The sequence below is a fragment of the Orycteropus afer genome, unplaced genomic scaffold, assembly GCF_000298275.1.
Source record: "Orycteropus afer afer isolate SDZICR_OR568_19922 unplaced genomic scaffold, OryAfe1.0 scaffold00062, whole genome shotgun sequence".
NCBI lineage: Eukaryota > Metazoa > Chordata > Mammalia > Tubulidentata > Orycteropodidae > Orycteropus > Orycteropus afer.
Genome location: NW_006921649.1, coordinates 6146086 through 6167837, shown reverse-complemented (window position 1 = coordinate 6167837; position 21752 = coordinate 6146086). Strand labels below are relative to the sequence as shown.

At 42.6% G+C, this 21752-nt stretch overlaps 1 protein-coding gene across 1 annotated transcript in view; it reads right to left on the bottom strand.

Moving 5' to 3' along the window:
- Window positions 1–21752, bottom strand: part of TENM2 (teneurin transmembrane protein 2) — a 1334042-nt gene that overhangs the window by 23294 nt on the left and 1288996 nt on the right. The window contains exons 24-25 of the mRNA XM_042780802.1: window positions 18137–18312; window positions 16332–16567 (exon numbers count right to left, since the gene is read on the bottom strand). Of these exons, the coding sequence (XP_042636736.1) occupies window positions 16332–16567; window positions 18137–18312 (412 nt within the window). The remainder of the gene's footprint in view (window positions 1–16331; window positions 16568–18136; window positions 18313–21752) is intronic.

The following is a 21752-nucleotide window of genomic DNA, read 5'->3' as shown; positions in this document are numbered from 1 at the left end:
AAACTAATCTAAACTGATCCAGGCCCGTGATTGCTTGACAGGTACTGTGCTAAGTACTCTAAATACTTGATTCCATTTTAATTCCCATGAATTAAAATGTAGAAACTATTTTATGTATGAGGAACTGAGCTATAAGTGGCAGAGGCAGAATAAACCCATGACTGTCTGATTCCCAAAACATTTGCTGTTTCTATGGGTTCATCCCAAAGAGATGGTGACAGAACACTTGAGATAAAATAGTTAGAGAAGAGAATACAGCAAAGCATGGAGGTAGAAATAAAGGTGGTGTGTTCTTAGATTATAAAGAAACACGACTTCAAGTGGAAGAGTCACACCGACAAACATGTAGCATTTGGAAAGAACAGCCAAGAAGGCCAAGGGTGAGTCCAAATGTTAATGCTGTTAAAATTACTGGGGATCTTGTTCCCAAGTCAAAAATCACTATTTCCAGAGCTAACCACAAGCTGAGGTCAGAAAGATCATTCCCTCTCAAAAGGGAAGTTCGGAACAACTGTGGAAGGTCTCCAAGATTCTTATATCTATGTGTAAGAACTTCTGTTCAAGACCTCTCAAAGATTTTATTAGGGCAGAATGAGTGGTATGGCAACAATGAGGCAGGATTCTCAGGGTTTCTCTAAGCAACTATTGGTGACTCCCCACCATGTCTGCTAATCTCCCGCCTCCTCAGTCTTCCTTCTCCAATCCTCCCTCTTTCCTTACTAAGTTTTCTAGCTTTCTGCTTCTCTTTGCAAATATCATAGGGTCCTCAGGGAAGTGCATTTATTATTTATTGAATATGAAGTCTCTGTTAATGTCAGGCTTGGTGCTTGCTCTGGTATACAAGATGGACAACAACAGCAACATGCCTTGAGTACTTACGATGGGCTTTACGCTGTTCTAAACACTGCATTAGGAGCTCTGGTAGCTTAGTGCCCTAAGGCACTTGACTGCTAACCAGAAGGCTGGTGGTTCAAACCCACCAGCCACTCCTCGGAAGGAAGATGGGGCAATCTATTTCCGTAGTGATACTGCCTCGGAAACCCAAGGAGGGGTCTCTATGAGTCCTTCCAAGGAGTGGCTGGTGGGTTTGAACCACCAGCCTTCTGGTTAGCAGTCAAGTGCCTTAGACACTGTGCTACCAGAGTTCCTATATATTTTAAAAAATATATATGCATACATATGTGTGTGTGTATATAAGCTCTGGTGGTGAATGCCTAAGGCATTTGACTGCTAACCAGAAGGCTGGCAGTCCAAACCCACCATCCAGCTACTCCTCAGAAGGAAGGTTGGGCAATCTACTTCCATAGTGATACTGCCTCAGAAACTCAAGGAGGGGTCGCTATGTGTTGAAATCGACTCGACGGCAGTGAGTTTGGTTTTTTTGGTTATATATATGTAAAATGTTGCTATTGAGTTGACTCAAAATGACCCTAGGACAGAGAACTGTCCCATAGCTGAAGTAGCTATAAATCTTTATGGAAGCAGACTGCTTCATCTTTCTCCTGAGGAGCAGCTGGTAGGCTTGAACCACTGAACTTTTGGAAGAAAGGCCTAATTACCTACTTCTGAAAAACCATCTATTAAAAACCCTATGGAACACAGTTTTACTCTGACACACCACATGGGGTCTCCATGATTTGGGATCAACTCAACAGCAACTCATATGGACTATCTCTACCTCCATGTACACACACACACACACACACACACACAGTGTCATAGGATAGATCAACATGTAAATCATAAATATACAAAATCATGACTACTATAACAATTATATTAGTGTGTGAAGGTGCTATAATGGTAGAAAGAACTGAATGGTGGGCAAGAACAGAAGAGGGGCTCCAAGCTCTGACTGGCTGCCATTTGGGTTAGAGCTAATGAGGCCTCTGACCCCTGACCAGAGTATACCACCACAAAGAAGTCATGGGGACTAAGCATTAGCTAGAGATAATTTAGGAGCTCTGGTGGTGAAGTGCCTAAGGCATTTGACTGGTAACCAGAAAGCTGGCAGTTCACACCCACCTACTTCCATAGTGATACCACCTTGGAAACCCAAGGAGGGGTCGCTATGAGTCTGATCCAACTCGAAAGCAGTGAGTTTGGGATTTTTTTCTAGAGAGATAGTTTAGGGTGGATTTTTATTCCCAAATTCACCATAGCCCTGGGAATGAGCTTTTGGTTATAGCACCGGCTTGAGTTAACTTTTGCGTTGTGAAGTTCCTATAAAAATACTCATTATTTCTAATAATGAAATGTGATGAATTCACTGGATGCTAAGCCGTGGAGTTCTGACCTGTTGTGTAATCTAATCAAATATCCTTAATTATGAGGGTGCCATAAATAAAGAAGAGGTACCTCAGATGGGGGCTGAGATGGTGGGGGGTGTTGCAGAAGGCAAGCTGGTCCCTTTGTGGGGAACTGCCCCCCAGTTTAGAGCATGCAGGAGCTTTAATTTAGCTACACTGTTCTCTTATTCAGAATTAAATTACCCGTCTAACAATATTTAAATTAACCTTGAGGCTTCCTGGAGAACATAAAAGTTATTTTGAATTATTTTCACTGCCAGGATCAGCACAATCCCCTTCACAGTCGGCTCTGTAGGAATTTACTGATAGAGAAACCAATTTTTAAATTAATACAATTTTGTGTTTGTAAGGAAGCCATTATTTTTAATTATCGGGCATTTTCTTCAGCCTAGCTTCCCTAGTTAATAAAATTCAGCTATTTAGCATGGTTTTTATTTTTGCAGAGGGCAGAGTTTGGGAAGTAGTTTCCCCTATGGAATTTTCCCCCAGAATGTTTTGATCTCACCAAGCACACGCCTGTCACAAGGAGGCTCATAAAAAACCCCGCGAAAAGGAAACGCTGTCATCAAAATGGCCCTGCTGGGCCCATAACTGGTGACTCTAACTTAGCTCTGGGGGCTATGATAGGAGCTGGTGATTTGAGCAACGTGAAGAAGGAAATTAACACTAGGCTGGATCCCCTCCAGGAAATGGAATTGTACTTGCAGCAGGAGAGATTTCAGTTAGACTTATGGAAGGACTATTTGCCTGTCCTGGTTCGAGTATGGAAAATTCAAAAAAAAGGTTAGTGAGGAAGGATATGTGATTTGCCATGTCTGACAAGAGTTCAGTTATTCACTTGCCCAGAGGAAAAGCCTGGCCTAGATGACATCTTCATTTCCTTTCTAGGTCAGTCCTCTGGAATTTAAAAAAGCAGCTCTCACCAGTTCCCATACAAAAAGACTCAATGCTACATTGGGATCAGTGTCGTGCAGACAAAACAACTTGCCATCAGTGTAATATTAGCTTAAATAATACATAATTAGAAGGGTAAGCCTCTGCAAACACATTAAATAATGTATTACCCAAGCAAACATTACTTTTGGATGAGTTGCTGTTTTGGTTGGTGAGAAGGTAGAAAGACTTGAATTTGAGTTGCAGTTTTGACACTAAATAGCTTTGTTATTTCAAAGATGTTTCTTCGCCTTTCATGCCTCAGTTTCCTTGTCTGTAATAGCCAGTGAGCTCCTGGTGGGTAGGGACCTTATCTTATTTTTCTTAGTGCCCCCACTGTTTGGAAATGTGCTTGGTGCTCAATGAACACTTGAGAATAAGGGAGTTGAATTAGACCAAGTATAAGAACCCTGCCAACTGTGGCAATCCAAGTTTCCAACATGTAAAACAGAGAAGAGGAAATATGCCCAGGACACCAGCATCTCTAAATATCTGAGAAGGTTTATTCCAAAGAGCAACTAGGGTCATTGTAGGGGGCCCCCTATAACTGAAGTATGGTAGTTAAGTTTACCTGGTTTTGAGCAGCTGGGCAGCTGGATGTAGTTATGCCCCATGATGAGACTGGTAATCAACTGCATGATTGATTTTTTTTTTTTTTTTTTTTCTGTGAGCTGCTGCTGAATAGCTTGCCTTAGGGATGTGGTCGGCTTCTAGTATATATGCAGCAGCTTTGAGAAAGGTCTCTAGCTTTTTGGCATGCTTGGATCCTACTTGTAGCTGAGTCTTCATTCAGCTGCCTGCCATGTTGCCTGCCAATCTTGGGACTGTTTCTGAACTTGAACTAATGGCCTGCTCTGTTGTCTGCTAATCTTGGGACTGTGCCATTTTACTCATCGACCTTGAGTTTGTCAGCCTCAGCAGCCAGCAGCTGCCTGAGTTGAGACACCCCCAGCTCCAGTGGGCTGGGAGCAAGAGGCAGAGCTGAAGCCTAAGGTCGAGGGGCCTTCACCCAGCCCCTAGAGCTGGCACTTTGAACTCAGACTTCAAGCCTCCTAAACTGTAAGAGAATAAATCCCTGTCTGTTAAAACCATCCATTTATGGTATGTCTATTATAGCTGTACTTGTTGTTGTTGTTGTTATGTGCCGTCGAGTCGGCCCTGACTCACAGCGACCCCTCCTTGGGTTTCCGAGGCAGTATCACTACGGAAGTAGGATCGCCCAACCTTCCTTCCGAGGAGTGGCTGGTGGGTTTGAACCGCCAGCCGTCTGGTTAGCAGGCAAGTGTCTTAGCCACTATGCTAGAAAACCAAAACATGGAGCTATAGGCACATGACAGAGAGCAAATTTTATTACATCAACTTAAAAACCTATTCATTCTTTCATTTATTCATTCATTAACTATTTACCAAGCATCTACTATGATCAGCACCTAAGATAGAGTAAGACAGAAATGGCTCCTACCCTCACTGAACTTACAGGTCAGAAGAAGATAGAGATCCGTGAGCCCACAATTAGAAACATCAGTGTGAGACTCGAAAGCAGAGACTCAGGTACTTGTCTGCCAGTGTTCATTGCAGCATTATTCACTGTAGCCAAAAGGTAGAAACAACTCAAATGTCCATCAACAGATGAAAAGTAAACAAAATGTGTATATCTGTACAATGGAATGTTATTTAGCAATAAAGAGAAATGAAGTCCTGATACATGCTACCACATGGATGAACCTTGAAAACAGTATGCTGAATGAAATAAGCAGACACAAAAGGACACAAATTGTATGATCCCACTGATATGACATCTAGGATTGGCAAATGCATAGAGACAAAGCTTAATAGTGGTTACCAAGGGCAGGAGGAGTTATTGCTTAAGAAGCACTAAGTTTCTGTTCACTCACTGCCATTGGGTCATTTCCTACCCATAGTGACCCCACTTTGGGTTTCCAAGGCAGTATCTCTATGGAAGTAGATTGCCCAATCTTCTGAGGAGTGGCTGGTGGGTTTGAATCACCAGCCTTCTGATTAGCAGTCAAATGCCTTAGGCACTACATTACCACATTTGGAAATGGATAGTGATGATGGTTGCATAACACAGTGAATATGATTAATGAATTGTACATATAGACATGGTTGAAGTGGAAAATTTGCAACAATTAAAGAAAAAAACAAAGAAATTAGTGTGTTAATGAGAATAAATCTATGGAACTATAGAAACAGATGAGGAACATTTAGCCAAAATCGATGCAGAGGGTAGGGTATGCTGGGGTGGGGTGAGGGGATGGGCAAGGAAGATTTCTCAGAGAAAGTGCTGCCTCAATGCGACCAGAAATGTGAATAACATTTAGACAGGTGAGGGCAGGAGGGGAGTCAGGGAGAATATTGCAAGTGGGGAGGTCACCAAGTGAAAGCCCTGGAGGTGAGCAAGGGCCCTGCAAAGGCAGAGAGCTTCCACTTTTAGATGTTGCGGTGAGTATTCTAGTGGAGGCTGGCAGTGTCCTGATAGGGATGTAGGAGAGAAGGGAGAGGTCTGGTGTGGAGGCTCAGCCCAGATGACCTGTGTGGGTTTGGACTTGTCATCTTTTGAATGGAACTTCCAGAAGTCAGACATGTTGACCTAGCCTCCAGCTTCACCAGTAGTTTGCTCTGGAGAGGACTTCTAGATTTTTAAGCCAGAACTTGAGATCATGTAAATCTCAAGCTCAAAATCCTTCCATGGCATACAATTGAATTTAGAATAAAATCCATACTCCATACCACGGCTCACCCCCAGTGAGTTTTCTGCAGCCACATTGGTTCTCATTCTGCTCCAGATACAGGCCACACTTTCTCCTGCCTCAGGGCCTTTGCATGTGCTGATTTCCTAGCATGAGGCTTTCTTCCTACTTCATACCTAGATTTTTCTCCTTCTCATTCAGGTCTCAGCTCAAAGGACATTTCTTCACAGTAGTCTTAACTCATACATTTTTTATTATTCTACACCCTGTCTTCTCCTTCATAGCACTTGTCACAATTTATTTGTATTATCTGTGCTATGGTTTAAGTTCCCCGATGATCTTTCTACCTTTCTACTGCACCGTCCAAAATAGCAAGTCATCCACAAGCAATGCTTACTTGGAGAATATGTTGTTTAATGTATTTGTAAAGGCTTTTCCTTCTAATTATGTATTATTTAAACTAATATTACATTTATCACAAGTTGTTCTGTCTGCACAAGCACTGATCCTAATGTAGCACTGAGTCTTGTCTGCTTTGTTCACCAATATATACTCAGGGACTAGTACAGTGTCACAAATATAGTGCTGTTGTTAGGTGTTGTCGAGTTGGCTCTGACTCATAGCAACCCTGTGTACAACAGAACAAAACATTGCCTGGTCCTGCACCATCCTCACAATCCTTGCTGTGCTTGAGCCCATCATTGCAGCCACTGTGTCAGTCCATCTCATCAAGGGTCTTCCTGTTTTTGTTGACCTTCTACTTTACCAAGCATAATATCCATATCAAACATAGTAGGTGTTTGAAAAAGAGATTATTACTCAAGTGAGGAATGAATGTGCTGAGGTAGAAAGGTGCTGATAAAATTCAGGCTTTCATGATGACTGTGTACGTTAATAGACCTGCCTGAGTGGGCTCCATGCAGAAATGAGGGAACGTGTGTGTGTTCGCATGAACACATGCACAGCTGTCTCCCATCTAGCTGCTGTGTTACTGTGATTTGCCACATAAGTAAAAGTAATACACGCCAGCGTGTAATTGCAATGTCATATTAATTATATGGAAACCAAAACAAAATTACTAACTCTCACTTCTTCTTGGAATACTAATAACACTAATACCAATATCATGATGGAAAATTATCTTGGAAGCAATTTTTCTTTTGTTCTGCTACCTACACATGTAGCTGTTTCTTGCTTTCAATCTCTATGTAAATCATAACCAGGAGGAAATATTCTAAAGGGTGGTTATATGCCTTTCTTTTTGGAGAGAATCATGTACTAAATCCATTTTCTGAAAGAGCAGAAGCTTAAGTCTTCATAGAAGTGGCCGGTTTCAAGTTGCCACTTCCAAAAGCCTAGAAAATCTGCTTTCTGGGAGGTAATAATGCATTAATAGATACTCAGGGCCTTTGAAGGAGTTTGTCTTCAATTATGCTTTGGAGGGATGAAGAGTCAGGGTATAATGTATCTGTTGTATGTATGAGTATGTAGCTGTGTTTAACTCAGTATCTCCTCCTTCCTTCTTTAAATACAGTACTTCCTTCCTCTGAAGTTTCTCCTGTCCAGGTGGTTTCTTGAATTGTCCATCACAAGATACATGTATGGGCATATGACCCAGGTTTGGTTAACCATAGCTACCCATCTCCCTGGCCAGTGATTGGCCCAGAGATGTAAACTCCATCTGTGCTAAGCCAATCACAGTTTTCCCCTAGGAGTATATATAACCTGTTGCCATCTAGTTGATTCTGACTCCTAGTGACCCTATAGGATAGAGTAAAACTACTCCATAGGGTTTTCAAGGCTGCAATCTTTATAGAAGCAGACTGCCACATCTTTCTCCCCCAGAGTGATTGGTGGGTTCAAATTGCTGACTTTTCAGTTAGCAGCTGAGTGCTGAACCAGTGTGCCACCAGGACTCCTTAGGGAAACGGACACACACACACACACACACACACACACATTTGATATAATATAGATCCCTGGGTGGTGCAAGTGGTTCACGATCAGCTTCTAATGTTAAGGTTGGTGGTTTACCTCAGTGGTACCACATAAGAAAAGCCTGACAACTTGTTTCTGTGAAGATTTCAGCCAAGAATACTCTAGGGAGCTGTTGTACTCTACAATACATGGAGTCACCAGAGTTGGAATTATTGACTTGATGGCAATAGTTTTTTTTTTAATATGGCATATATGTGTGTGTTTATGCTGGGGATGATTCCTTTTTCTTCCTTCTGGGTTCACTAAGCTGAGATGATGTAACCCTGAAGTTAACTTTGGCCAAGGCTGCCCAACACATGATGTGAAGAGGTTACCAGTCTACTGTAGCAGAAAATAAGGCCAACTGCCACAAGAAGTGCTGCTGGCAGGTGGAAGGAGATAGGGAGGAAGAGAGAGAGGCCAGCCTGGTGATATCACTAAAGGTGGCTCCTTTCTTGTGCTGGCCTGTTAAGTGAGACAATGCATGCCTTCCCCCTTCCCCTTTTAATTAAACCAGTTTGAATGTGGTTCCTGTCTTTTGCAGTGGAAAGATACCTGGCAAATGTAGGGGCAATGTGTTTGTGAACTCACATTTGCTTTAGAGGTGGGGCATTTACATATTAAGTACTTTCTAAGGAGAAGCCTACAGGGGGTGTGGCCATCACATCTTCTTCATCACCTGAGTGCCCACCACATGGCATCTGTCACCAGGGATACAGTGGTGAGATAGAACTTGCATTCATGATGCTCATAGGTACCTTGATGCAACTGCTTCCTACTTTGCTGAAAGCCCAGAGAGAATAGAAAAGGGAATGGATGGTGGTGAAGGAAATGGGGGGCTCTTCCAAATGTGATTCCTTGAGAAGTCCTTGGGAAGCATAATGAAAATCTTCTTTACACTGAGTATGGACAGGAACTAACCTTCAAATTTTGCCAAAGCCTCATAAATCTCTTGGGACAGTATGGTCATGGCCCATCCACCTGCCATCTTGCATTTCACCAGCCTATAAGACTTCTCTAAAGTGTTAAAAAACAAAGATGATTAAAGTGTGCCTGACACAAGCCATAGTATTTTCAATCACCTCATATACACGTGAAAACTGGACAATGAATAACGAAGACTGCAGAAGAACTTTGACGAAGAATACTGAATATACCTGAAGAATATTGAACATACTATGGCCTTCCAGAAGAATGAACAAATCCGTCATGAAAGAAGTACAGGCAGAATACTCCTCAGAAGGAAGGATGACAAGACTTCATCTTGTACACTTTGGACATACTATCATGAGGGACTAGTCATTGGAGAAGGGCATGTTGTTTGCTAAAGCACAGAATCAGAGAAAAAGAGGGAGACATTTAATGAGATGGATTGACACAATGGCTGCAACGATGGGCTCAAGTATAGCAACAACTGTGAGGGTGGTGCAGGACTGGGCAGTGTTCTGCTCTGTTGCTGACTCAGTGGCACTGAACAACAACAACAATGACCAAGAGCTGGTATACTTTCCTCAGCTGAAGGGATGTCTGTGAGTGGAGGATTGTGGGATGAAGGAGGTTAGAATTTCACTGGGCTTTGTTCTAATCCTGATGGCTTCACTGGGATTGTTGGCCTCCATTGCATCTCAGTGCTGCTCAGAAGACTTGAGCCCCTACACCACTCAACCAGCCATATTCCCACCAGCCTCCTAGTCCCTGGGAAAGGTCAGGCCATTTGCTTCAACACATGATACCCTCAGTTGCTGCACCACCGATTTTCTTCAAATTCCTTGCTATCCATGTGGGAACAATAATTATATGGTGCTAGTTAAATGGCTGCATGTTAATGTTCACTCAATTTCTTCCTCATTCCAAGAGGCAGGGTTGGGGCTGCCAGAATCTCACATCTCTGTCTTGGGTTTCAGCTCCCAGATTCTCTTCACACGCCCTGCCTGCCAGCCTACAAGTTGGATGGCCAGACAGCCTCTCTGGTCTATATGATCAAGGGAAGGGACCCTCAAAAGAGGATGATATAGCAACACTGCTAGTTGCCAAATCCTGTTAATTGGGCAGGCTAAATATCTCTCAGATCTCCCCCCTACACACTTTCTCTCTTTCCTGTTAGTGATCGAGTTTCTTGCTTGGAATACTGCAACAGCATCCTTGCTGTTTCTCTCCTCCTATCTTGTTCCCTCTAATTTATCTTCTCTGAAGCCTGAGAGAGCTTTCTAATGCTACACATCCCAACACATCACTCTGGTAATTAAACCCCTGAATGGCTCCCCACTGCCCTCAGGATAAATGCCAACCTAGCAGAATATTCCCTTCCATGAGCTGCCCCTGGCCAACTCAGTCAGTCACATCTTTTTCGGTACCACCGTACAACACATCCCTCTTTTCTCCAGCCAAGTTGAGTAACAAAGTTTTCTGAAAATTGTTGTGAGCTACCATCGAGTCAGCCCTTGGCTCATGGTGACCCCCATCCATGCACCACAGGACAAACTGCACCATCCCCATGATCGGTCGCAGATGGTACTGTTAGCATTTTCATGGTTGATTTTTGGAAGTAGATTGCCAGGACTTTCCTCCTAGTCTGTCTTAGTCTGGAAATGCTGCTGAAACCTGTTCAGCATCGTAGCAACACACAAGCCTCCACTAATAGACAAGTTGTGGCTGTGCATGAATTACATTGTCTGGGAATCAAACCTGGCTCTCCTGCATGGCAAGTGAGAATTCTACTGCTGAACACAAAGGGCCATTCTCTTTTTCACAGGTGACTCTGTTTGATAACCCTTCCCTTCCCTCATATTGTTACCTGGCTAATGCATGTAAACCCATTGCCACTAAGTCAATGACTCATAGTGACCCTATAGGATAAGGCAGAACTGCCCCATAGGGTTTCCAAGGCTGTGCATTTTTATGGAAGCAGACTGCCTCATTGATCTCCCAAAGAGCAGCTGGTGGATTTGAACCTCTGACCTTGTGGTTAGCAGCCCAGTGCTTTAACCAATGCACCACCAAAAACTCCCCTATAGTCCTTCAGAACTCAGTTTGATGCCAACTCCCTTGTAAAGTTGTTCCTGATCCCTTATCAACCCTCAGGCATGGTCAGAGGAGCAGAAAGTGCTTTGTGTTCACCAAGTCTCCTTTCATTTTCCTCTTCTTAAGCCCTCAGTGGTGCTCTGGTGGTGCAATGCCTTTGGCATTTGACTGCTAACCAGAAAGATTGGCGATTCAAACCTACCAGCTGCTCTGCAGAAGAAAGATGGGGCAATCTACTTCAATATTTACCTCCTCAGACACCCAATGGGGTCACTGTGAGTAGGAATTGACTTGATGACAGAGAGTTTGGTTTTAAGCCCTCAGTAAGACATTTCCCAGGCTCCCTTGCAGTTAATTTTAGGCCACATGACTGGGTTCTGGCCAGTGTTCATGAAAGTGAGGCAAGACACATCTTGCTCTGCAAGCCCACTTCAATCATCCATGCCCTCCTCCCTTTCCACAACTTTGGAGGCCACCCGTTTAAAATGATAGCGTCAAAAGACAGAGCAATTGGAGTGAGCCATCACTAAGCAGAACTGCCTGACTCACCTGCACTTTGAAGAGTTAAGTCCCTGAGATTACAGGGTTTATATGTTATCAGCTTAGTCTATATTCTCCTCACTCATACAATGAAATATTCCTTTCCTTATGGCATTGCTCTCTATTAAAACATCATTACACTATTTTTACATAGTTTTCTCTACTAGACTGTAAGCTAGCTGGTGACAAGGACTGGGTTCTCTTTATTATCTCTATAATCCACTTGATCCATAGTACTTCATATAACTAGCACTTAATAAACATCTTTTGAATGAACAAAAAATTTCAGTGCTTCATTTGATAATGGAACAGGACTGAAAAGAAGTGACAGCATACAAGCAGGGAGAGAAGAGTCCACATTCTTGTTGGCTGACACAGCTTATTTGTCTTGGGGGTGGTCAACAGATGCATTTGGTTTCCAAAAAAACCCCCAAAACATACACACAATTTAATACTATGCAACAGTAAAGAATAATGTAGAATCCACAAAACACCTCATAACATGGATGAACTTGGAGGACATTATGCTGAGTGAAATAAGTTAATCACAGAAGGACAAATATTTTATTGTTGTTGTTGTTGTTATGTGCCGTCGAGTCGGCCCCAACTCATAGCAACCCCTCCTTGGGTTTCCGAGGCAGTATCACTACGGAAGTAGGATTGCCCAACCTTCCTTCCGAGGAGTGGCTGGTGGGTTTGAACCGCCAGCCGTCTGGTTAGCAGGGAAGTGTCTTAGCCACTATGCTACCAGAGCTCCCAATATTTTATTAGTCCACTATTATAACAAGTCAAGGAAGGGTTTACATATGGAAGGAAACTTTCTTTGTTGGTTACCAGGAATGGGAGGGTAGGGAAGGGAAAATTGCCAGATGAGTAAGACACAAGTATTGATTTGGGTGAAGGAAAAGAAAAACTTGGAACAAAACCCCAAATCATAAACACAGACCAGGCTTATGGTCTGATAGAGATTGGTGAAATCCCTGAGACTATGGCCTCTAGTCACCCTTCAGGCCTGGAATTGAACTCATTCTAGTGGCTTCCAGCCAAACAATAGACATGCATATAAGGTGAACATTTATGCCAGGTAGGTACATCCCTTAGAACAATCAACCATGGGAGATCTGAAGGGCAGTATTTGCATAGGGAGATAGCTCAGAGGGCAAGGATACATAGGAAAGAAGGACATAGGGAAAAGGTAACCACAGAGAGGAATTGGAAAGACAGCTATTACGTTATAGGAATTGCAATCAATGTCATGAAACAAAATGTATATGAACTGTTGTATGGAAAATTAATTTGCTCGGTACACTTTCACCCAAATCACAATTGGGGAAAAAAAAAACCCAACAAAACCCAAACCAGATGCCACAGGGTCGGGTCAACTCTGACTCATGGCAAGCCCATGTGTTTCAGAGTAGAAGTGTGTTCCATAGGATTTTCAATGGTTGATTGTTTTGAAAGTTGGTCACCAGATGTTTCTGCTGAGGTGCCTCTGGGTAGGTTCAAACCACAAGCCTTTCCATTAGCAGCCAACACATTAAACATTTGTGCCACCCAGGGACTCTGGTCTTTGATTTAGTGGCTGTAAACTTCCATGCCACAGGCTCATGAAACATCTGAGCAAAAGGCCACTCCTCAGTTATCTTAATCCACATAACAACCTTTCCTTTACACCTTCTTATAACTGGTCCCCTGCAATTTCCAGGAGTTGCTTTTATTTCATTCACTAAACAGTTTACGAACTGAATTAAAATAAATGAGATGCAAATAAATTCCAGGCTTTCTCCCTCATTTTCAAATTACATTTTCAGTCCACTCAACCTGTTATAATCTCATAGTGATTTTCATTTAAGAGAGCTAAATGGATATGTGATTATTGTTACAGGAACTAACACCAGACAATTAAATGTTGAGGTGTTGATAGATAAAACTGTGTTTTTGATTTGCATAAACATGATGCCAGCAAATCTAACCCTGGCAGAAATTCAGTTGTAAGACTTGCGTGCCTAACTTCTGCTAATTACCACAAGTACTATTATTAAGATTTTTAATATTCAGAGTTGGGATTATAGCCATTTTATCTCAGGGACACATTTATCTTTATTTTGAAAACTTAGTCAAAATGCATAACTGATTTATCAGAGAAAAGGAATGATTACTACTTATAATCAAGTTCTACAGTGGCACGTATCAAAAATCAATTACACAGCCCTGAAACCCAGTCATTAAGGATTTAGCTACTAATCTCATTCCATTTTTGTCTTTAGGAAGATACAGCCACTTGCAACTTTGCAGATACCAGGAGAGGCAGAAAAACATGGGAGACTGCCGATAACCTAATGTGGAGAATTAAACTGCAGCCAGACAAAGGCAGAATCTTAATATGGAGTGGTCTGGCTCTGTGGGGACATCACCTGGGTTGGCTGGATTGTAATCCAACAACATGGCAAAAGTTACAATTTGAATTTTGCCATTGCTGAGCCTTCCAACCTCACGGATTCTAAGGATGTGTTAAACTCTGCTGTGTTATACCGTTTAATGTCTTCCTAGTGATTATGTCAATCTGTAATTATTTTAGATATTTACTGTTTTACTTGCTGCTATTCTTTCTCCTCCCCTAACCCTCACCTATCACCTCATGCTCTGTGGAATGTAAACTTCACAAGGAGAAGAACCCTGATCTGCTTGCCTGCCGTCTCCAGTGCATAGAACAGTGCCTGGCCCAAAGTAGGTGTTCAATACACTTACTTTGTTGAATTTGTTGTTGTTGAATTTGTTGAAGACTGAGATTTTCTTCTGGGAAAAGGGATAGTATAGTGAACTGGTTCCTTTCAGTGCCAGACATCTGCCCAGACTTCCAAAGAGGAGGTAACAACCAAATGAAACAAAAGTTTGAATGAACCTTTGCTGGCTGAGACAGGCAACTTGAAGCCAACTTACATCTTTTAAAAACTACTATGTAACTTTTACTAAGCATTTTAATGATGCAAGCACTATGTTAAATGCTTTAAAAACCAGTTGCCAGGACTGACTAACACTGGGATGTCTAGATAAATGTGAACTTAACAGGAAGCTGTGTGACATGGTAGTTTAAAATATTGGTATGCGAGACAGACAGAAAGACAGAAGTGGACTGAGTTCTGCTTTGCCATTGCTGGCCAACCTGTTGTTGGAAGGGTTATTTAGGTTCTCTGACCCTGAGTTTCATCATCTGACAAATGGAGTAAGAATAACTACCCCCATGAGCTTGTTGAAAAGATTAAGTAAAGCATTAAGGAGACCCTGAGTAGTGCAAATGATTAGACTGTTCAGCTGCCAATTGACAGGTTGGAGGTTCAAATCCACCCAGAGGTGCCTGGGAAGAAAGGCTTGCCAATCTACTTCTGGAAAAATCAGCCATTGGAAACCCTATGGGACACAGTTCTACTCTGACACACATGGGGTCACCATGAGTCAGAGTTGACTTGACAACTGGTTTTAAAAACATGTAAGATAGTGCTTGCATCATAAAAGTGCTCAGTAACTGTTATATATTAGTGTTTTTTTTTTTTTTAACTTTTTATTGTGATTTGAGTGAAAGTTTACAGAGCAAATTGGTTTTCCATTCAACTGTTTATATAGTTCATTTAGTTTTTATAAGATGTGACTTGGGAACAAGTTGCCTGTCTGGGGGAGCTGAGGTTGATTCAAACTTCCTGCTGTGTTTGGATGTTACTTCCTCTTAGGAAATCTTCCCTAATCCCCTCAGGTTGAGTGATAGCTCTTCCTTTGACATCCCACCAGACCCTGAGTGTACCTATGTCTATGTATGCCTGTTCTACCAGACTGTTACTTCCTTGAGGATAAAGAACACAGCATTTATATTTTCATCCTTGCACTATTAAGCAAAATGCTTGGCACATAACTGGTTACTGTTGAGTCAATTCCAACTCATGTGTGTCAGAGTAGAACTGTACTCCACAGGGTTTTTAATGGCTGGTTTTTCTGAAGTAGATCACCAGGGCTTTCTTCTGAGGCATCTCTGGGTAACTCAAACCTCTAAAGTTTCAGTTAGCAGCTGAGTGGGTTAATCATTTACACTACCCAGTGACTTCACTTTTCACATAACCAAAAAAACAAAGCAACAAAAAAACCCCACAACAACCCAAACTCACTGCCATCCAGTCGATTTTGACTCATAGCAACCCCCATTTGGTTCCCAAGGCGGTAATCTTTATGGAAGTAGATTGCCCCATCTTCCTTCCACAGTGTCTGGTTGGTTTGAACTGCCAGCCTTCTGGTTAGCACTCAAATGCCTTAGGCACTGTGCCACCAGAGCTCCTTCACTTTACACATAGTTGGTAAAATGAACGTTTGTTGAATTGGTCACAGAGGGAGCCTTGAGGAAAAATGTTAAGTGTGGAAAGAAGACCAAAGCCACCCCTAGCTACAAAAAAACGACCCCCCATTGGGTTTCCAAGGTGGTAAATCTTTACGGAAGTAGATTGCCCAGTCTTCTTTCTGTGGAGAGGCTGGTGTATTTGAACCACCAGCTTCCTGGTCAGCAGTCAAATGGCTTAGGTACTACGCCACTAGAGCTCCTTATCTCTAGCTACAGCATAACATAAATCCTCTCAGCAGGAAATGACCACCTTTTTCAGTCTTAGGAAATGCAGAACCCTTCTCCTCAAGGAAGAATCTTGAAGATATATGACTTCTACCTTCTCAGGGAAGAATCTGCCTTTTCCAGAGAAAAAAGGAACAGTAACAACCTGGAAGCTGGGACATGTTCTAAGCTGTGTGAGGACAGGTTGTATATCCTGTACCACTTTGTGGTAACATGTTGGATGGAACCACTTACCCGGAGCTTCCTGCCAAAGATGGTGACTTTGCCTTTAATCTGTTCCTTTCTTAGGCGCCACTCAATGGAGTTTAAGCCATTCTCCATGGGCAGGGAGATGTTGCAGCGCCCAATAGTGGGGGTGATGGTGCCTGCCAGAACATGAGGCTCACTGTGGAAGCTGACGCCCATCCCATTGGCATACATCACCCTCAGGGTACCGTTATTACAGAGCTGATAGCTGTTCCGCACTTGATCTGGAGAAATGTAATGGGGTGGGGATAGGGAAATGAATTATCTACTCTATTAGCAAAAAGAGAACAGAGCCCCTATTTTTATAGGTTTCCATGGTATTTTGCAGCTGTCAGTCTAAGGCTGCCTTCAATTAGCACACATCCAGTGTTAAGGTGAGTAGCAGAGATGCGACTGATCCGTGTGAAGAAAAACATTATTAATATGTGGCACTCCAGAAATAATTATGCCATCATATTTTTCTTTTACTCACTGAAGATTATTAATAGTAAATTTCAACATTTAAAGATGCCATTTGCCTACACAATTTGTGTCAATCAAATTCTTGATCTTTAACATATGTATTTTTGCTTAAATAGAATAAAAAAAATGAAAGGAAAATTACTTAATTTTTTTTCCCTTCTGCCTACCAATTAACCTGCAGCTCATAGTCTAGTCACAGGTCAGATCCACTGAAAATCAAGCCCAAGATTCTTCCAGAAAATTCAGAGACAGCAGTTTCCCCTCCCCTCATGTTTTTGCTGCTGATGCCATCTTCACTCAAGAGAATTTTGGAGAGATTCAAATAACATGAGGTAGTCTGAGCTAGTGGGTGCTAATAACATGTGTTTATCTTTCCGAATGGAATCTACACTAGTCAGTCAGACTTCTGACCTTTTCCTTTATCGAAAAGTTATAGGAATGAAATGTGAGTATGAGACTCCTTTTACAGATATGTTGCTTTCTGATTATCTGGGCAATGGAGCCCTGCTGGGCTGGCCTCAGAGATGTTGGCTTTTGGCATAGTGAAAAAGTATATACCTGTCATTCCTGTGATCCCACCATCATGCAGAAGTACAGAATCTACATCATTAATCATTTGGCAGGGCCGAAATAGAGTCATTGAAACAGGCTCTGTCAGGGGATAATAGTCCAGAAATGTCACCATTTATCTACCGAGAGGACACTTTTATCCTCTGATAACGGGCGAGCCCACTGCCATTATATCTTAATTAAAAGAAAAATTAATCTGCACAATTCCTTTTCTTGGCAGTCCCCGTGCTTGTCCTGGATGGCATGTCATGTCTAACAGCAACAATAACCATGGGAGTCGTCTAGAAACTGTGGAGATCCTGGTCTTGGGGAGAGATTGCATAATGTCTCTGATCCCAGGGCAACCAACTTAACAAACAACTACATAAAAGAGATGGTCAGAATAGGATAAAAATTCTATTGATGAGTGCAAGAGAATAAAAGGCCTTTGAGAAAATAATTTATCCATGTGCGTTGGGTTGGTGGGGCACAGTGGTGGTGGAGGGGTAGGGAGTGGGAAGAGAGTAAGTGGGAATAAAAACTCCCATCCTCAGGAAAGTATGTGCACATTTCCACATATCTAGACTTTGGTAGATGATGGTCCCATGTATCTGATTAAATAATTTTCTATAAGGGTGATCACATTTAGAGTTTGTTTGCTGTGGACATTTGATTATAGCAGAAAGCTAAGGGCAAGTTCTGCAGGCCAGATAACTCTCTCCTCTGGCTTGGCTGGGATCTGGGTCTGGAGACAAAGTGGGAGGAGGTAGGAGTGGGCTTACCTTGTACCACAGTGTAGGAGGCCTCCACAGAAGAGAGGTTGGTAATGACAGTGACGTCGTCGTCGCGGTTGGAGTTCTCTATGTCGATCGTGATAGATTTCTCCATTTCCCGGTGCAGACTAGTCACCACCCCTGTGGGGCGTGTCACATTGGTCAGGCGGCCCTCATGGTCATAGCTGGAGGACAGACACACCAGACAGAAACATTCACAACACTCAGACTCATATAGGGGGCAGACTTGTGAGGCCAGTGGGGGACTGGGAGGCAGAGTGGCTGGGTGGTACATCACACTGAGGGGTACCCTTCGTCACAGTCAAATCCCCACCTGGCCCTGAGAAAAAGTGGGGACACCTTCTACTCCCTCCACGATAACTAACTTTAGCTCAGTGAAGACATTTCACGTGGTCTTAGGCCATGTGTCTTCATTCAGCTTTCCCAAGTTAGAGAGAACTGTGACTTGCCAGCATCACTTGTTCTTTTATTTATGTGCTCTCTACTGAACAAACCACACTATTTTCCCATTGGCTGTTCCATCAAATCAAAATCTGACATTTAAGACATCCATGTCCTAGTCCTCCACACTTGTCCAACCTCATCCCACTTGTGCCCTAGTAGCCTTCTGGACAGTCAGTCTCAGCAAATGCTCTCTTTATGCCTCAGCTCTACTGTAGCGGACCTGTCAGCAGGTAACTGCCCCTGTCCTATAGCCCCAAATCAACCAGGCTCAGCTCCCTAAGCAGCCTCCTTGGACAGTTTTTCCTGACTACTTAATTGACCTTGCTCCTTGCAAATTGCCTGAAATTGGGTCCTCCTTATTTTACAGGCATTTGACTGCTAACCAGAAGGTTGACAGTTCATACCCACCAGCCACTCCTCGGAAGGAAGGTTGGGCAATCTACTTCCATAGTGATACCACCTCAGAAACCCAAGGAGGGGTTGCTATTAGTTGGGTGTGACTACACAGCAGTGAGTTATTTTTTTTTTTTGTGTGTGTGTATTTTAGAAAGGAATTCCTGGGTGGTACAAATGGCTAATATGGCTACTAACTGAAAGGTTGGAGCCTAGAGTTCACCTGGGAAGAAGGGCCTAGTGATCAAATTCTGAACAATCTCAGTCACTGAAAACCTCATGGAACACAGTTCTCCTCTGACACACATGGGCTGTCATGAGTCAGAATCCACTCAACAGCAAGTGTTTGTTTCTTTTATGGATGTGTGCTTTCTTTACTCTTTTCTGAACTGATGGGTTTTAGTTTTTTCCCACCTCCTTTTGCAAGAAGCCTTGCTGTATCAGTTGGAAGAGTGGTTCCCCACCCTGGAAGATTAATTGTATGCAGAAAGCTGGGACTTCTTTATGCCCCAGGAAAGGAAACCAGACAGTTTCCAAGGTCTGAGAGTTGAGGTCTTTGAGCTCATCTAGATGAGCATTGTTCCTGGAGGAAGGATCAGGGAGGAAGAGAGAACAATGAGACATTTTACTGGGAGGTTTTAAAATAGTGCTACCTCTGGGTGTGACCCTTTCTGATCTGGGAAGAAGAACAGACCAGCTGGCAGGTCCTGAGTGATGGAGATTGGAGCTTGTGCAGCATCTGAGAGTAGGCAAACCTCCGTGGAGGATCTCTGTGGGGGAGGACCTGTGAACAGTGGAATGAACCGCTGCAGCTTATGTGACGGTATGTGCTTAGTGCTTAGACTAAAACATCATATCTGCTGGTGGTTGGTGAATGCTTTTTGAATGAATGAATGCACACCTGGATCAGGCTTTGAGCTATCTGTAGAATTTTGCTTTGGGGGATAGACAGAAACAACAAAGCTCTCCAGATGTTTGGAGGCTGAGAGTGGAGCCATAGTGACATTGGGGTAAAGGTGGTGATGTGAGGAGGGAGAACTGAGAGCTTTATGTCCCAGCCCTTTGTCCCAGTCTAATCACTTCTCAGGGCACTAGGCAGTAGGTGGGAGAGATAATACTTCCCCATGGAAAGCCCTTCTATTGTAACCACTATAAACAGGGATGGAGACTGACTCAGGCCCTCCAAGTAGAAATTGTAGACAGGGGCTCTCTCTCCTTTGTCTTTTTACCTGCTAAAGACACTGCCTCTCAGATGAGTATAAAGATGCTATTTACAATAGTGACAAATTAGAACAACTTAAATGTTCATTGATTGAACAATCATTAAATAACTGATGATCTATTTATGAAATACAAACCTATGATGCCACCAAAATTGATGACATAGCTTTTTATTGATTGGCATGGAAAATAAGGAGCTCTGGTAGTGAGTGCCTAAGGCATTTGACTGCCAAGCAGAAGGCTGGCAGTTCAAACTCACCAGCCACTCCATGAAAGGAAGACTGGGCAATCTACTTCCATAAAGATTTACCACCTTGGAAACCCAAAGGGGGTTGCTATGAGTCGGAATGGATTTGATGGTAGTGAGGTTTTTTTTTTTTTTTTTTTTTGGTTTGGTTTGGCATACAAAACGCACATATAGTTGAGTGGGAAGAACAGAATACAAAATACACTCCACAGATAAAATATTTGTATTTTTTTTGGAAAAAAAATATGAGTATTTACATGCAGAAAAAATTCCCTGAAAATATAGACATCTGAATGTTAATGGCCACCATCCATCTGATTGTTGTGCTGTGGTGGTTTTGCATGTTGCTGTGATGCTAGAAGCTATGCCACCAGTATTTCAAATATCAGCAGAGTTCCCATACTAAGACACACTGGGAAGAAAGGTCTGGTTGTCTACTTCCAAAATTTTTCCAAAGAAAACCCTATGTAACACAACTGAATTTTGTGTGATATAGTGCTGGAAGATGAGCACCTGATTGGAAGGCACTTGAAATACACAATGGACTTGAGCAGACCAATGATGTGAGGAGGATGCAGGATCGGGCAACATCTCACTCCGTTGTACATCTAGTCCTCATGACTTGCAGCCAACTCCGTGGCAACTTAAAGCAACAAATGCTAATGGTGCTTTTTCTGTGTGGTATTTTTGACTCATCTTTCTTTTTTCTATGTTTTCAATTTTCAGAAATTATTTGTGATTAATATGGTTTCCTCTCATATTTTATAGTCAGAAGAAAGGTATTTGAAAATTGGAAAATCAAGAAATTCTAAGTGTTTGGGTTTAGGGTGGTTAGCATAGTACTCACTAACCAAGAGTGTCCCCACCTCCAGTTGCCACTAGGGACTGTGTGGAGGAGCTTCCTTCCCTGGGACCCAAGCAAGGATTTAATCCAGTTCCATTGTATTTCCTAGACGCCTACAACATGCAGGCTGCCCGGCTTCCTTATGAGAAAAATAATAGGAGCCAGAGTTGCTACCTTGAGGGAACAGGGAATTGGAGTTAGGACCAGAATTTCAGGGGCTACAGGGAGAAAAACACATTCTCTTTAACTTTCAAAGAAGAGCTAGCTGCCGATAGCTCTGCTCACTTCTCTGATGGAGTGAGAATATGCAGATTCCAGTTTCCTCACAAATACGTCTGCCTTTAGGAGCAAGGAGTTATGAGTTCCAGTGGTGGGATCTTAAAGCCAACAATGGAACCAGACAGGTGTTGGTGGAATTGGGGCTGGAGGCTGCCTTTGACTCATTCATTCAACTA